At 60.9% G+C, this 15917-nt stretch overlaps 1 protein-coding gene across 9 annotated transcripts in view; it reads right to left on the bottom strand.

Annotated features, from left to right (window-relative positions):
• COL16A1 (collagen type XVI alpha 1 chain) overlaps nt 1-15917 on the bottom strand; it is a 163753-nt gene that overhangs the window by 18621 nt on the left and 129215 nt on the right. For 2 of the 9 annotated variants that reach the window (XM_065577009.1, XM_024104257.3), the window contains exons 32-50: nt 15637-15744; nt 14823-14945; nt 14656-14709; nt 14527-14568; nt 13639-13674; nt 12227-12280; nt 10636-10704; nt 9739-9792; nt 7151-7177; nt 6504-6569; nt 6242-6295; nt 6070-6123; nt 4646-4699; nt 4350-4394; nt 3853-3969; nt 3066-3101; nt 2595-2681; nt 1975-2019; nt 1261-1305 (exon numbers count right to left, since the gene is read on the bottom strand). In XM_065577009.1, the coding sequence (XP_065433081.1) occupies nt 1261-1305; nt 1975-2019; nt 2595-2681; nt 3066-3101; nt 3853-3969; nt 4350-4394; nt 4646-4699; nt 6070-6123; nt 6242-6295; nt 6504-6569; nt 7151-7177; nt 9739-9792; nt 10636-10704; nt 12227-12280; nt 13639-13674; nt 14527-14568; nt 14656-14709; nt 14823-14945; nt 15637-15744 (1170 nt within the window). The remainder of the gene's footprint in view (nt 1-1260; nt 1306-1974; nt 2020-2594; nt 2682-3065; nt 3102-3852; nt 3970-4349; nt 4395-4645; nt 4700-6069; nt 6124-6241; nt 6296-6503; nt 6570-7150; nt 7178-9738; nt 9793-10635; nt 10705-12226; nt 12281-13638; nt 13675-14526; nt 14569-14655; nt 14710-14822; nt 14946-15636; nt 15745-15917) is intronic. The other 7 variants (XM_065577015.1, XM_065577017.1, XM_065577010.1 and 4 more) reach the window with 6 other exon arrangements.

Raw genomic sequence — 15917 nt, 5'->3', positions numbered from 1 at the left:
TGACTGACAGGTGAAGCTACAGAGTGGGAGGGGCTAAGGAGGCCCCGCCCCTGGTCCCTACAGTTTCCACGTGAACCTGGGCGGGGATCGGCATAGCAACAAGGAGCGACTAGGATGGGGGTTAGTTTCGGTTACATGGCGCCTACGTGGTGGAAAGTGATGCTGTTTCATAGGACACACTGGTGAGGACGTGAACACTGCGTAGCAATCACACAGACAGACCGTGGGGTTACTGTGACATTAGTGGAAGATGCCAGATATGAGATTAGGACATGAATGACGGGAGGGGGGATGAGTCCTGTGAGAAAAACCACAATCCAGGCGCCATCTCCCAGGCCTGGCAACTGAGACTCAGCAGGGGTTTGGGGAGTGGATTGGGGCTTTGCTGAGAGAGATCCTGCGCGCTCAGCTGGGCGCTGAGGCGGGAGGAAGAGGAGACGAGAGAGAGAATGAAGAGAAAGGGGGAAAAAAGTGGAATCGATTCACTTTTTTTCTTGACTGAGTCTGATTTTAGCACAATGGGGCCCTGGACCAGAACGTCTAGTGTGTGGCAGCAGGCTCCAGCCAGCCACATTCACACCCTGGCTTGCCGCGCACCGGCCCTGGGTCAGAGCAGCTCCGTTGGAGTGACACCAGGTTTTCATGTGGATTGCAGAAGCAGCTCCAAGCCCCAGCAGAGATCAAAGGCCCCATTGTGCCGGGTGCTGCACAGACACACAGCAAGAGACAGTCCCAGCCCCAAGGAGCTCACAATCGAAGCAGCCAAAGGGGAGGAGAAAGGAAGAATCACGTCCATTTTACAGATGGGGAACTGAGGCCCAGAGAGATTCCAAGGTCACCCAGGGGGTCTGGGGCAGAGCCAGGAAATGAACGCAGGGCTCCCAAGTCCCAAGCCAGTTGCTTTAGTCACAAGGCCAGATTTACACTGGCTGAAAAGCTGCCCCCACTGAGTTCAGCGGAGTGACTCCTGATTTACTCCCATGTAAATGGGAGGAGAATCACCACTGAGAGGGAGATGAGTGGCAAGGAAAGGAGAGATGAAGACAGGAGGGATAAAGAGGGGACAGGGCAGGAGATTAACCAGAGTGAGGCTCTTCCTCCTGGGGCCTGGAGAAGTCTCTAGCTCGGGGAACCGGTGTGCATGGGGCCTGGCTGGGTGATCAGGCGCAGAGCCCGGAGGAGAGGAATGGAGGGGGACAAAGCCAAACAAGCGTCAGCGACAAAGGACCGCACAGAGCACGTGCAGTGCTGGATTCTTACAGGCAATCCGGGTGCGCCAGGCGTTCCAGGAAAACCTGGAGGGCCCTAAGGGAAGAAACAGTGAGATCACACCTTGGAAATCACATTCAGGAGGCTGACGGGGTTGGGCCTGGGGCTGGTGGAGACGGGGCAGGGAAGCCAAGGGGCTGGGTTTTCCGACACCGGCTTGTTTCAGACTCTTGTTCCGAGCGGGATCTCTCCTCTTCTGGTCTCCGGAACAGCTCTGCAGACTCACCCATCCTTCACCATCAATGACACCTTCGCCCCCATCTAGAGAAGGCAGCTCTGTCCAGAAGCGCTTACCCCCCGCCACCCCTCACCGTGGCCTTAGGGCTGGCCTGGGATTCGCTGCTGGGTTGGCAGAACGCATGGCTCAGCCATTCCCAGCCCAGGCTCTGGGGGGGGGGAAATCCAGGCTTGCTAAAGTCAGTGGGGTCAGGATTTCAGCCTGGGATTTTCAGAGGGACCGTAGAGCAGTAGTGAGTCCCCATCGCACAGCGATCTGTCATCCCAGGGCTCACCACCCCAACACAGGCGATGGCAACTCCGAGGGAGCGACAGATAACTCGTCTCTGAAGAGTGCTCACAGCCTGTTCAGCGCACAGCTGTCCCATACAGAGCAGGACGGGGCCAGGAAGGGGCAGCACCCTGCCCTACATACAAAGAGCAGGAGAACCAAGTCTACAGAGTATGCTCTCTACAAGGGTTACTTACAGTCGGTCCAGGGGGCCCTGGAGATCCTCTCATCCCTGGTGGGCCCTGCAAAGAGACCGGCCCAGAGTTAGATGCTTGAGACAGGAGCCGTAAAGCAGAGCATCACGCCTGGCCATTGCAATGGGTGTGTGAGGTCAAGACGTAGCCCAGTGAGGAGCGTGTATTACAGCTCCCCTCTGTGCCTGAGCCACAGAGATTGTGAGTCTGCTACAGCCGCCAGCTCACGCTTGTAGGTCAGGAGCTTCCCCAGTTCAATTCCCGTCGGGTGGAGACCCCAGCAACGGCCGTCACGCGAGACGGGAAATACAGAGCAGAGCAAAGAGGGAGACTGAACGGAGCCAGTTCCCACTGATTCAGAGCAGCAGAGTGCACCTCCGGGACCTGGAGGTCAGTGGGCTGGGGTTTTCAGGCCATGCTGCAAGACTTGCCCTGTGCCCCAGGCTCTCCCTGGGGGGATGCGGTGATGCTGGTGGGGGAGGATATCTCAGGGCCATGCCGTGGGGACGGAAATCTCAATCAATCGCTAGAAATGTCACCCATGAACCGCAGCTCTCCGGGGGCCAAAGCCGGGGAGTCGGAAACCCGCCATCCGGTGGAGCTGGCCCAAATGCTGGACGTACCTGTTCCCCCCTCTCTCCAGGTAAGCCCGGCATCCCTGGCAGCCCAGGCCCTCCAACACAGTCACCGTCGCTTTCCGCTTGGTCACCCTGGGCGGGAAGACAAGACCCATTTTAGGAGACGTATCTGATCAATCCCCCCTTCCCAGGCCATGAAACTCAGCAAGCCACCCAGCTGAACCAAGCCAACGTGTTCCTGGCCGAGTGGAGGTTGGCCCCTGGAAAACCCTGTCTGCCCCAGTGGGCTGTAAAACTGCCCCGGAGCCCCGCCGTGCTCGGGGAACCGCTGTCCGAGGACCGTGGCTGCCCTTCATGTGCTCTGGGCAGGCGAGTCCCCCATGCTGCGCCCCCGCCAGTCCCAACGCCCTGTCATCCAGCAGGGTTTTCGGGTCACCGGGGAGCAGAGCAGAGCCTCCTCCCCAGGCCCCCTCACCTGTCCCATGAGCAGCTCCGAGTTCGCGGGGCTCTACTCACCCGGGGCTCCTCCGCTCTCGGGAACTGAGCGAAGCACTGAAAGAGGAAGAGACGCAGAGAGTTTATTCCTGCTGGGGTTTGCTCCACGTTCCCGCCTTGCCTGGGGAAGCGGCACTGTGGGGCTGGCAGTGTCCCCGGTGGAGGCATGGAGAAAAGGGATCGACATCTTCTGATCACCTAGAAGGGGGGCCCTGCCCAACCGTGGAGGATTGGGCCCATACAGCACAGACCCAGTTCCCACCATGCAGGGTAACCCCCTCCCCCAACACTCCCATTCCTTCAGAGACTTTGTGCCCCCAGCGATCTAGTGCCAAGCGAGCCAAGGGTCGGCATCGGCGAGCACCGTTTGGCTTTCGTGCCCACGTTGCACTGGTGGCACAATGGGCAGTACCAGGGAGAACGGGGTGTGCAAGGGGCATGAACCAGGAGCTGCACAAGGCCAGGCGTAGGCGAGGGGGGACTGGGTGCAGGTGGGGACTATGCACCTAGGCATGTCCCTGCATTGGGCAGGTGTTTATCTGTGCAAGGGGGAGCTTAAGAACAACGTGCCGCTGTGGACAGGAGATGCGTGTGCACACGTGTGCGTGGGGCCGTGCCGCTGGGCGTGCGGAGCTGTGCGTCCACGGGGTGGGGCCGTTGTGCCAGTGGATGTGAGAGTGCTCGGGGGTGTAATGCACTCCGGGACAGCGCTGCCATGGGGGCGTGGAGCTTCCCCTGGGTTTGAGTCCCCCCGGACGGTGGCTAATTGCCAAGTACCCGCCGCAGGAGGTGATGGTTGGGTACTCACCCGTGCGCAGTTGTCTATGCCGGGGGCACCAGGCATGCCCTGTTCGCCCTTCTCCCCTTTGACTCCGCTGGGCGTGTGGGAGCCAGTCTGTACCTGGGCACAATCCCCGCAGATGTTCTAGCGAGAGAGGGGGAGAGCAGGGATTACACGAGGTGGGATCTGCCCAGCTGGGACACGCTGGCTCAGTGCATTGTCATTGTTTGCACCACAATGGGGCCAACAGGGCCCAGCCGGAGATCGGGTCCCCACGCTGCTAGGCGCTGCACAGGCAGAGGGATACAACAGCCCCGCCCCAGGCAGCTTATGAAGATGGGATTGTGTCTCCCTCTAGTGGCCAGCCCATGTGACTACAACAGCCTCCTACTGAGCAGATGCAGTCTCTGGATCAGAGCAGGCTCCCTCGGGCTCTGACAGGGCCCAGCGCCAGATGCTACAGGAGGGTAACCTGCTGCCTAGCCCCTGCGGCTACAGCTGCCTCTGCTCCTTGGCGCGCTTACCTTGAGCACCTCGATGTTCCTCTCGGCTACGACAGCGAGCGGCCCCTGCAAAGACACACACAGAAAGAGAGGGCAGCCCCCTGGAAAACGGTCCTTATCGCCGGAGGCTCATCTTGCTCAGGGCGACCGCCAAAGCAGTGAAAAGCATGATGGGTAACAGGCTGTACGTTAACATGTGATTTGCCTGGGAGGACTTAGGCGCTTGGGAAATAACTCGGCAAGAGCTACCGGCGGAAGAGCGCTAAGCACACACCTGGGGCAGACGGAGACACGGACACATCAGCTCCTATACCTACCACATCTCCTGCTGGCCCAGGCAGTCCTGGCAAACCATTGTGTCCTGGGATGCCCTAAAGCCAAGGAGAGAGCTTGAATATTCAAATCCTTCTGCACAGCCTTCTCCTGACACCCTGCTGCCTTCTCCCACGCTCGCATTCTCTCTCTTCTTTCCCCTCCACCTAGCGCTGCTCTTGTAAGGTTCTGGGGCCCAAACTTGGTTCTGCCTTAAAGGTGCTCTGATCCGATACCACTAACACTCAGCTCTTTGCATTTGTAGATCTCAAAGAGCTTTACCAAGGAAGGGTGGTGTCATTCACCTTGTTTTTACCGATGGGGAAACTGAGGCACAGAAAAGAGAAAGTGATGTGGCCCAGCAGCAGGGCTGGGAATAGAACCCAGGTCTCCTAAGTCCCCGCCCAGGGCTCTAGACTCACTGCGGAGGGGGGGAGTTTTTCAGGAACTAACAATTCTGGGGCAAAAGGGTTTTATTATTATTACAGACAGTTCTAAAGTGCCCATCACTGAAGCCTCAGGGCCCCGCTGAGGCAAAACCCTCACTGACTGTAGTGGGATTGGTGCCTGAGTAGGGACTGAAAGCTGCGGCACTGGGGTCGGTTTTTAAATGTACCATTTCACGGGCAAGAAATAATACTCTTTTTTGGTGGGACCTACAGAATTGTTTGGTGCTTCCCCCCCCCTGCTGGCTAGGCCGCAGAACTGCACTAAAATGCTGTTCCCTGAGCTGGACTCATGCCGGTAGCACCGACACAGACGTTTAGGCAAGACAACGGTGCTACGTGAACGGCTGGGGATCCCTCGTCGATCGCAGCGCCAGTCCAAGGGACAGGGAATCGTCTCTAACGCTGAAGACGGCCAGGTCTCCCTTAGGCTGGGAGGCTGCGAAATACCAGTCGCCAGATGGTTACAGGGACTCAGCTCTCCTCTGAGTTGGGTGGAGGTTACCTTGGGCCTCTCTGGGTTGGCTCAGCCGGGCAGGCCAGCCATCGGCCCCGCACACGGGCATTACTTTTAATCACTGACAATGAAATGTCCTGTAAAGGCGCGGCGAGCAGCTCTAGCTGGAGAGCGCTCGGCCAGATTGGCTAACAAGCCTCGGTGTGGGGAGGGGGCCGTTAGTGTTCCCTGGCGCCCGCCAAGGCAGGGGTCCCGGAGAGAGACGAGGGGGTTAGGAATAGCCCAAAGGGGCTGGCGGGAGGGTTACGGGACGCCCTGCTGGCTGCTCATGCCCTGATCAGAGCAGCTGGGCTCCCCGAGAGTCTGGGGGTGCCTGGAGATCACGCACACGCGGCCAGGCCTGCTCCCGCCGCAGGCAACTCAAGCTTCACCATCGGCCCCCAAGGGAGCAGGATCGGGGCCTCAACTTGCTCCCAGCCGTGTCCTGCAATAGAGAGCCCACCCCACTCCCGTCTCCCTCACTCACCTGTCTCCCCGGAGCTCCTGGGGGGCCTGGCGGTCCTGGGACACCTGGGGGACCCTGCAACATCCCAAAACAAACAGAGAGAGGGGCCATTAGGACAGGGCGGGGTGAGTGGCTGGGAGTGGGCGCAGGCGGACCCAGGCTGCCGCGCGGACAGAGAGGAAAGCGCACACACCTGCGGGCCAGGCTGAGGCTGCCAGGACGTCCCGATCCACAGTCCTGGGGCTCCCTGCGAGTCCAAGAGAAGGGGAGAGCGTTTAGCGAAGGCGAAGCAGAGCCCAGGGCGCAGGTGTCACAGCTCCACCTGCCCAGCCACCGAGGCAGGAAAGCAGCTGGGCGGCGGGGAAGGGCAGCGCAGGATGTGGGGGCATGTGGCCTGCCCTAGACCATCACCCAGCTGGAGAAGGAGGCCAGGAATAGGCAGACTCAGGGCTTACCGGCATCCCCGAGTAGTTGGGGTCCACGCGGGGGCCAGGCTGGCAGGTGCATTCGCCGGGGTCCCCCTGAAAACACAAGAACAATCAGAACTGGGAGCCCCCTGGCTGGGGGCCAGCGGGGGGCAGGGCGGTCAGAGCTGAGAGCCCCCTGGCTGGGGGCCAGCGGGGGGCAGGGCGGTCAGAGCTGAGAGCCCCCTGGCTGGAGGCCAGCGGGGGGCAGGGCGGTCAGAGCTGGGAGCCCCCTGGCTGGGGGCCAGCAGGGGGCAGGGCGGTCAGAGCTGGGAGCCCCCTGGCTGGGGGCCAGTGGGGGCAGGGCGGTCAGAGCTGGGAGCCCCCTGGTTGAGTCACAAGGGACTGGGCTGTGGGCACGCAGTGACACCTTACTGCTTGGTCTCTGCATAGTCGGCATGGCAGGGAGGGGACATCCCTACCCCGAAGAGCAAGGGGAAGAGTGCCGGGGGCAGGAGGAACCCCTCATCCATAGCTTAGCTGCAAGACCAAGCGCCCAGCAGCGAGTGGACGCTGCAGGCGGGGACGCGGGTGCCAATCGGCTGCAGCCTCTGCCACAGGCTGTGGGCACAGGCTCAGCCACAAGGGAGGTGACGGGGCCCAGACAGCAATCAGGGATGGAGAGGAAACCAGCTCACCTTCTCACCCCGCGCCCCCTTTTCTCCCTGCAGGGAAGAAGCCGAGAGAAACGTGTTAGAGGCCAACGTCAAATGGGTCAAGAGCAAGAGATTGTGTCGCAGGTTCTGTCTGGGTCCCGGAACCAGAACCGGAGACGTGCTGGGCAGGGTCTGCATACGCCCATTCAGCCTGGGAACAGCTCTTCACTTCTGCCATGCTCGTGCCCCTACATCCTCTGTTCACCAACCGTCGTGCAAACAAGTCTGTGTTGGTATGAGCAGCTGGGGAACGCCTGCTCTTCGCACAAGTACCCAAATTTACAAAAGCATCTGCTTTTGGCCTGTCTCCTGTTCCAAAACTTCCAGTCCTCCAATCAGAAACAATACCATGTGGCTTAGGCGACCATTCACACACCAGCACTAACCTGCCGTGAACAGGTGGCATGAGCAGTGGCGGCTCCAGGCACCAGAGCAGCAAGCGCGTGCCTGGGGCGGCAAACCGCCGGGGGGCGCCCTGCCGGTCCCTGCGAGGGCGGCAGGCAGGCTGCCTTCGGCGGCGTGCCTGCGGGAGGTCCACTGGTCCTGCGGATTTGGCGGCAATTCGGCGGCGGGTACGCCGAAGCCGCGGGACCGGGGACCTCCTGCAGGCACGCCACCGAAGGCAGCCTGCCTGCCGTGCTTGGGGCGGCAAAAAAGCTAGAGCCGCCCCTGGGCATGAGCCAGTGACAAAGGAACCAACAACTGGGAATACATTTGAAGTGGATGTTTTACCCATGAAAGCTTATGCCCAAATAAATCTGTTAGTCTTTAAGGTGCCATCGGACTCCTTGTTGTTTCTTTAACAACTGGGAATAGCCTTTGTTCCAGTCCAGCTCTGCTTGCGGGCCGGAGAAAGGGCTCCATTCATCTCCTAGATTACTCCCAATGGATAGCTCCCCCGGCTCGGAGCAGAACCCGGACAGCTGGAGGGAATGAGCGTAACAGCTGTTGGACTTCAATAGCTGAAAGGATCACAGCCAAGACAGGAATCATCTCCGGAAAATTCCACCTCTGTTACTACCCACGCCAGAGAGGACTCAGAGGGAAAGTCTCTAACCCTCATACCCCCTCATCGCTACTTCCAGCTTGTCTCCTTCTGGGCTTCAACCTGTCTAGGGCACCTGCCAGCCAAGTATCTCAACCCGCTTTACAAGGGACAGTAACGTACTAGTATCATCCCCGTCCTATAGGCAGGGAGGCAAGGATCACATACCCTGGGCCTGAGCCGAAGCTCATGGACATCAATGGAAAGGTTCCCGTGGAGAAGTGGAGAACAGAACCCCGGTCCCCTGCCTCCCAGACCCGTGTCCCCTGCCCCCTCAATGGGCTAATCCCAAGCAGCAAAGATAGGGCATTCTGCCTCACTTTCTCCTGGTCAGTTTCCCTTCCTGGTTCTGCTCTGGGGGGGATTCCAGCCCCACGGGGGAGGAGGGGTAAAACAAGAGGGAAAATACCTGGTTTCACCAAATGAATGAACATTTCTGTTCATATCCAAAGGTTATTTTTCTCCCCTTCTACTTAAATCTAGATTTTGGGAGCCTAACGAGAATACATTGGCAGTGTCCCTTTCACAGCCCCCAAGGCATGCTGGATCAGTTCCCAGGGAAATCCAGAGATGCCTGGCGCGGGGGTTGAGCTTTCCTGGGGACCCCTCTTTTGTCACTTCCCCCGGAGGGTGGGGGCGGGTTGCTGAAGGGAGGTTCTCCGGACCAATCTTCTTTCTATATGGCTTAGGTCCTTATCTGCCCCCCGAAGCACAGCATCTGAGCGCCTCACCATCTTTACCATATTTACCCTCACAACAGCCCTGTTATCCCCTCTGCAGAGATGGGAAACTGAGGCACAGAGCCAGTAGCCGGAGCAGGATTGCCAGAGCACCAGTTCCCGGGGAGGAAAGCTGGTCCAGTGGGGAAACACATGGATGGACCCATCCCTCCCCCCATCAAAAAATCCTTCTCTTTCAGCAAATAAGGCCCCGGTGGGCTGCGGGCGACGTGATGGGTGAGGGTGATGGACACCAAGGTGATGGAGGTGACATGGAGAGAGAATGGGCTAACGCCATTACCTCGTTTAACAAGGTATCCGTCCACTTCTCTGTCACCGGGGTCGAATCAGAGACAGGGAGCCCTCAGGGCGAGGGGAGGAGCTTGCCCCCGCCTCTCCCGACATGGAGGCCGCCTGCATCAAAGCGCAAAACACTGTCAAAGACGCGGCCCTTCCCAACGGGCCGGATCCTCGGCCAGCGTGAATCGGCGCCTCTCCAGCACGGCCAGCGGAGCCTGGCCCATTCGCGCCGGCCCAGGAGCTGGCCCGGCGGCTCTAGCGGCGTCACCAGGCCCGACGTTCCGAGGCGGCACCGTCGCGCCACGACAGCACCGGTGCCCGGGGGATGCCGTGTGGCAGCGTCGCCAGGGAAGGTCGCGTGGGGTGAGGCCTGTCAGCGGGGGAGCGGGAGCACAGACAGTCTGCTGTTGCTGCTGCACTGGGGTCTCAAGGGATCGAGCAGCCCGATTCTAGCCTGATGGTTTCGAGAACACCCTCCAGCAGACGCAGGGCCGCATCTTACGTACCGTCAGCCCGTTGGATCCAGGCACCCCTGGCATTCCCCGCTGCCCTTCGCGGCCCTAGGGGGAGAGCAAAACAGCAGAGATGTGAGGCAGGCGAAGCATCACCCCGGCTTTACAGATGGGGAAACCGAGGCACGGAGCAACTTGGCCACCTTCCTAGTATTGCCCGACAGATCAGGGAACAGAACCCAGGAGTCCTGCCTCCCCCGCCCCTGCTCTGACTAGCAGATGCATTCTGGTTAAGGAAGCTCCTTAATACAAGGCACTGAGGGTCCATAACCAGGTGCAGGACTACGAGTGGCATCGATCCTGCCTGTGTCCTGGCACTGCACGGACTGCGTGCACCTGGGCTCTGTTGTAGGGTCAGTAGCCGCCCTGGCTGTGACTCTTCCATCCAGGCTAGGACTTAGGGAGCCCCCGGGCCGTGACACCAGCCAGCTCAGGCTGGGCCAGTTGGTCTGGAGACCCGGGGACAACCACGGCATCTGTCTGTGTCCAGCAGCCCCGAGAGTGGATCCCCTTTCTAATGCTTACAGCCAGGTCTGGTGTCTTCTCGCCCGGCACCGAGAGGCCTCGGGTGGTAGCACTGTTCAGCGGGAGGATCTAAGCCCCGCACTGAGCTAGGAGCCTGGAGAGGATTATGATGGGCTGCTCCCTTTCCTCTCCCACCCTCCACCCAAGCAGCCAGACTCTGTGGTCCGCAGGCACCACGACACCTGAGGCTCGCTGGCTGGCAGCCCAGCAGCAGGGGCTAGGCGGAGGGCTGTGCGCAAGGGGGCGATTGCTCCGGGTAACACGCTGAGGAGGGCGAGGTCCTGGCACCCCCAGGAAGCGACTGTAACATCGCTGAAGCCGCAGAGCTAACGGGGTCCAGCGCTGAGGCAGGTACAAAGTACTTACTGGTGGCCCAGTGATGCTCATCCCCGGAGGTCCGGGAGGACCCTCCACCCCTTTAAGGCCAGGGGATCCCTGCAGGAAAAGAAAAGTCACATCTGGGCCAGCCCCAGGGATGGGGGGGGGGGGAATCTGCTCCTACTACAGGTACGGGGTGGAGTCCTCATGGGTCCGTGGCTCAAGACCACAGAGTGAAGGTGTGGCTCAGCCCCCTGGGGTCTCCTGGCTTTGACCACTAAGCCACACAGCCCCCTGCCCTTTCCCTGCATCTCCCAGGGCAGTCTCCCCTGCGGGGGAAGCACCCAGCCGCCGCAGCTGACTCGGCACCAGGTGCAGCCATTAAACTTTCCGGCCCACGGTGAGAGGAGGGGTCCTTCCTGGAACAGAGCATGGGGCCATAAAGGCACAAGCTGGCCTGGACAGCCGCCAGCAACAACCCTCGGGGCCGGAGATGGCCCACGGTGCCGCAGGACGCCAGGGCCAGATCCCAAGTGCCCGGCTCTGGGGTCTGAGCGTGCCATGCACAGAGCTCTGGGGGAGGCATCGTGCCAGGAGCTCCCCAGCGGATGCTCTCACCCCAGTAGGAGTTAGATTGTCCCCCTGCTTCTGTGTCACCGTTGCCCTCCCACTTCCATCCATAGAGCAGCCACGCGGGCTCCCCGCTGGGAAGGAGCCTCATTCCCTTGCTCTGAGATCATTGTGTTCCTGAGTGCCTACGACCCCCGGGGGAATCCGCAGGCAGCACGGCTGGCCCTGCAGGGCAACGATGACCGGCCAGCACTAGCCAGTGAGATGCATCATGTCCTGTGTCCTGCGCAGGCCCGGGGCTAGCCCAGCAGGGTGGTGCAGCAGGGCTGGGCTGCAGAGCCTTGGCAGAGCTGGTAGGGGGGTGGCAAGGCTGGAAAAGCAGGAGCAGCAGGAGCCCAATGCCCAGCCTCGCCGGCGGCTCCTCGGACTGGAGGCAGCCAGCACACACGTCCCCCGCTGGTCCCCAGCCACCCCAGGTAGGGAGCGTGACCTTCCCCCTAATGTGTACACAAAAGCCCTCTCCGAGGCATGGGGCCGCAGCAGAGTTGCAGTACCAGGGCCTCCAGGCTGGGGGCAGCAGGGGGCAAATAATACGGACACAGCCCCAGCCCCGAAACTCCCCCGGCCCGTTCCCAACAGGGCCTGGAGCTGGACTCCAGCAGTGCTGCAGCCGTCCGGCAGGATCCCCGGGCAAGTCCTGGCTTATCCTGCACGCTAAACCCCAGCTACACCATTGTGTCTGGCCACGCTGCCACCCGCTGGAGCCTCCTGCCCCGTGGCTTTGCCCGGCGCCATTCAGCAGCCACGCATGGAGGATATTGGTGTTAACGGCTGCAGCCTGCACGGTTAACAGCCGGAGCGGGGCTGGCTGGGGGCCAGATCACCGTCAGGCTGCACTGCCGGCAGGATGGGCTCCACAGGCAGGGAACCCCTGGCTGGAGCCCCGTCACCTTGCCCAACAGACAACAGCTCCCAGCCGGGGATCTGTTACTGCCAGACTGTAAAACAAATCCCGCAGTCACCCACGGGTGCCGGGGGGGGGCCTCAGTGCCAGGCTGGGGGCGCTCACCTTGGCGCCTTTCTCTCCCACGGCGCCCACCGGCCCTCGAGGTCCAGGGTGTCCCTGGGGGGCGAAAGACGACAATCAGCAACTCCCTTCGCTTTCCCTGCTTGAGCCACGCTCCAGAGCGCCTGACGCCACCCGCTTTAGGAGGAGAGTCGTTGGCTGCCTCTAGTGGCTGGTCCGGGTCATAGGTTAAGGAGTCTACTACTGCTGCCCGCTAACAGGGACTTGCAAAGACGACAAGAGTTCAGCTGCCGTCTCCCACTGGAATTTGATGTGACATGGGCTCCCAAGGGCATCATCTCAGGCGAGCCCGTTAGCTGGAGCAGTAGTAGACTCGTTGACCTAGTACATGGCCCAGCCTCGGGTCTTACCTCATGCAGGAGAGGCTCACGCTCTTAGATGTGAAGGGGCCTGGTTCAAACCCTGCAAATGGCCCAAGCAGGGTGTGTTTGAGCTTCCTCAGGCAGACGTCAGTCGGGGCTGAGGGAAGAGCTCAGGACTCGGCCCAGCACATGGGACCCTCAGGCCCCCTCCCCTCTGGAGGGGCAGCATGTTCCTGGAATGGCCGGGCCCCAGCTCCGGGTTCCTCCAGCGACCCAGCATGTCTCCAAGCGAGCATGACGCTGAGAACATCACATTGGGTAGCGAGTTGTGTGGTACCATGTGCACCACAATGCTGGGAGACACTATTGTGCGTCGCACGAGTGGTCCAGACTGGCATTGTGCAGTGGAGTGGCATGCAGAGTAACACAGCACCGTGTGACGCTTCCAGACCACTGCCCGTGCTGCACAGTGTAACCTGTAGCAGCGCTGTGACGTTACACAGAGTAGTGTTGTGTAACCTTGGCGACCACAACGTCCTATCCAACAACAGGTAACACAGCGCGGTGTGACACTATGCAATGCAGGGCTGTGTCTGGCCTTGTGGAACCATGCTCGGCGTAACGCTGCATACCGATGTTGTGCGACACCGCACAGCCTCACCACTCATTGGCACGCCGCGCCCCAGCGTGGCAGGGAGAAGGTTCGATAATATATGGGTCAGATTGGGAAATTGGCCCCTTTTCAGGCTGTATAAACGCTCAGCGGTGACAAAGCATATCTCAATTATATGACATGCCAGGCAGGATATACGGGGCCACTCCAGGGAGCTGAAACGGCAGCAAAACTCTCAGCCTTGGTCATATTTTTAAGTGTCTGCACAATACGGTTTATGCTGCACGTAACAAATCTTCTTCCCAGCCACCCAACCGGCCCTGGACTCCTCTCCCTTTGCAAGGGAGGTTGGTCCTTTGAAAGGGATACTGGATGGAGGAGAAGTCTGCACCCTCCGTGCCCCCCACCCATGGAGGGACGGGCAGGGGCCTATTTGTCTTGTCACGATGTTGGATGGGGAGGAATGAAGGCATACTCACAGTAGTCCCGGGCAGGCCTGTCTCCCCAGGCTCCCCCTAAAAGACAGGGAGAATTGGTTGAATCTCACTCTAGCAGTTGGTTCCAGCACGAAGATGGAGGCGCCAGTGGAGGTGCCCATCAGAAAATGGGGGGGGATGGCAAGATGCCACCCTCCCCGCTCCCTTCACAGGGCAGACGTTATTCGAGCCTGATACTTGACTCTCAACTCTTGTCTTTCCACTCAGGGTTATCCCGGATTCGGGCCACTGGCCTCAGCTGTGTTGGCATCTCCTCTGCCCACCTCACCCCCAAATGCTTCCCCAGGTTCAATGATGCGGTGCAGCAGCAGAAGCAGAGGGAAACCCAGAGCTCCAGGCGACCTTCCCACCAAACGCCTGGGACGGGATGAGGCTCTTCTGCAAGGGCGGGGGGGGGGAGAGGGGCTGCAGAGAAGGGTCTTGTGCCCACAGATCGAGAGGGGGCAGGCGAGCAGGGACCTGCGCTGCCTGCATAGAGCGCTCCAGGAGGAGAGAGACACAGAGGAGCCCGGCCAGCGTGAGCCGCAGGGAGGTGGGTGGGTTTCGATCCAAGCAGGCAGATTAGAAGTGGATCCTGCCATGCATAGGGAGACCCTGGCACTGTCCAAGGAGGAAAGTAATACCGGCCGAGCTCTGCTGGGCCACGGGAGGTGGGCAGCCACGCTCGCTCGGGGGATGCCGGAGCCCCGGGACTCAGGGAGGCTGCGGCAGCCAGGGTGGGAGGTGGCATGGAAGCAGTGGCACCGCCGGGCAATGCCAGAGACGAGGCGAAAGGCAGGGCGGGAGGGAAAGGGGTGGCGACACGCTGCTCCTTGGGGGCTGGTGCCAATGGAGCAGACCCTGGGCTACCGGCTTGGTGCTGAGACTCACCTGTGGACCCTGGGCGCCGATCCCGGGGGGGCCTGGCTCGCCCTAGAGAGACCACAGACACCGGTGAATGGAACAGCCCCAGCTTTCGGCAATCCCCATATGACAAACCCCACTTCTGCCCACACTCACCTGCAGCCCCTTCAGACCGGGGGGCCCCTGAATCCCAGGGAGTCCAGATTTACCCTAAAAAACACACCCCCCCCATAGAAAGGTTAGCTCAGGTCGTTCAGCAGGCAGCGGACGTCTCTTTGATCAGGGACATCGCCGGTGTGGGGGGGTGAGCGAGGGGCACTCACGGGTTTCCCAGGCTGGCCAACACCCGGCGGGCCACGGTCCCCTTTGGCTCCGGGTTTTCCTGGCACCCCGACCACATCCAAGAACTCCCCCTGGAGAGTGGGGCAGGCGTCACAGGCGTCTCCCTGCGTGAGAAAGGAGCCTGGGTCAGTACACAGGAAATGGAAACCAGTGCGGCAGCTGGGGACCGAGGGAGGCGGAGGCAGAGACAGCCCCTCCTCGCCCCAGAGAGTCACATCCAGGTTGGGCTGGAGGGGGGTTTGAACTTGCCACCCTCGGCTTCAGAAAGCACATGCCTTGCTAACTGGGAGAGAGGCAATGGCTCCGCAGGGGCAGGACTGCCAGGGGCCACTAGAGAGAGGCATGCAGCACCCCCGGCACTGACTGAGGAGAGCCACCGCGCTACGGAGGCGCGTGGCTGGGGGGATGACGGCGACCAGCTGTTTGTGCCGCACAGTGGACGACTTGCGGAGAATGAAGATTCCCCTTTATGGAAAGGACACGAGGAGTGTGTGTGTGTGTGTGTGTGGCGGGGGTAGGAACATGGGGAGCAGGAAAGCTGCTCCCAGCACGGGAGGGTCTCCCTGCTTGGGGGTGCCCCAGAACAGAAGGCTACTTGACCAGCTCACAACGGGCACCGCCGGGAGCAAAGACACTGGCTCCATGCGGCAGTGCCAGCCCCCGAGAAGGCACAAATTGGGCGGAGGGTGCAGGGGGGCGGCTGTCTCTTGATAGTGGGGGCCAGTACTCACCCATAGCTTCATCCCAGGTCTGCCCCTACCGGCAGAGCTAGCTCTGCGGGAGGGGGGCACTCACCTTTTCACCTTTGGGCCCTGTCGGACCCCTGATGCCAGGGTCACCTGAAAGCCCCGGCAGCCCCACTGAGCCCGGTATGCCAGGGTCCCCTGGATTTCCTGCATCGCCCTGGACAGGAGAGCAGACAAAGAGGATGTGACCCAGAGGATCCCAGGAATCCCGGCCCCCTGCCTCCCCTGGGTCTCTGCCCCACTCTCCTTGGAGAGCTGGGTGCCAGCAGCATCAGAGCGAGTGCTAACGGCCTGGCAGCGCCACTCATGTGATAAGTTGGGACAGGGCAA

Source organism: Chrysemys picta, chromosome 23, assembly GCF_011386835.1.
Source record: "Chrysemys picta bellii isolate R12L10 chromosome 23, ASM1138683v2, whole genome shotgun sequence".
NCBI lineage: Eukaryota > Metazoa > Chordata > Testudines > Emydidae > Chrysemys > Chrysemys picta.
This window is presented reverse-complemented; position numbering and strand designations above follow the sequence as displayed.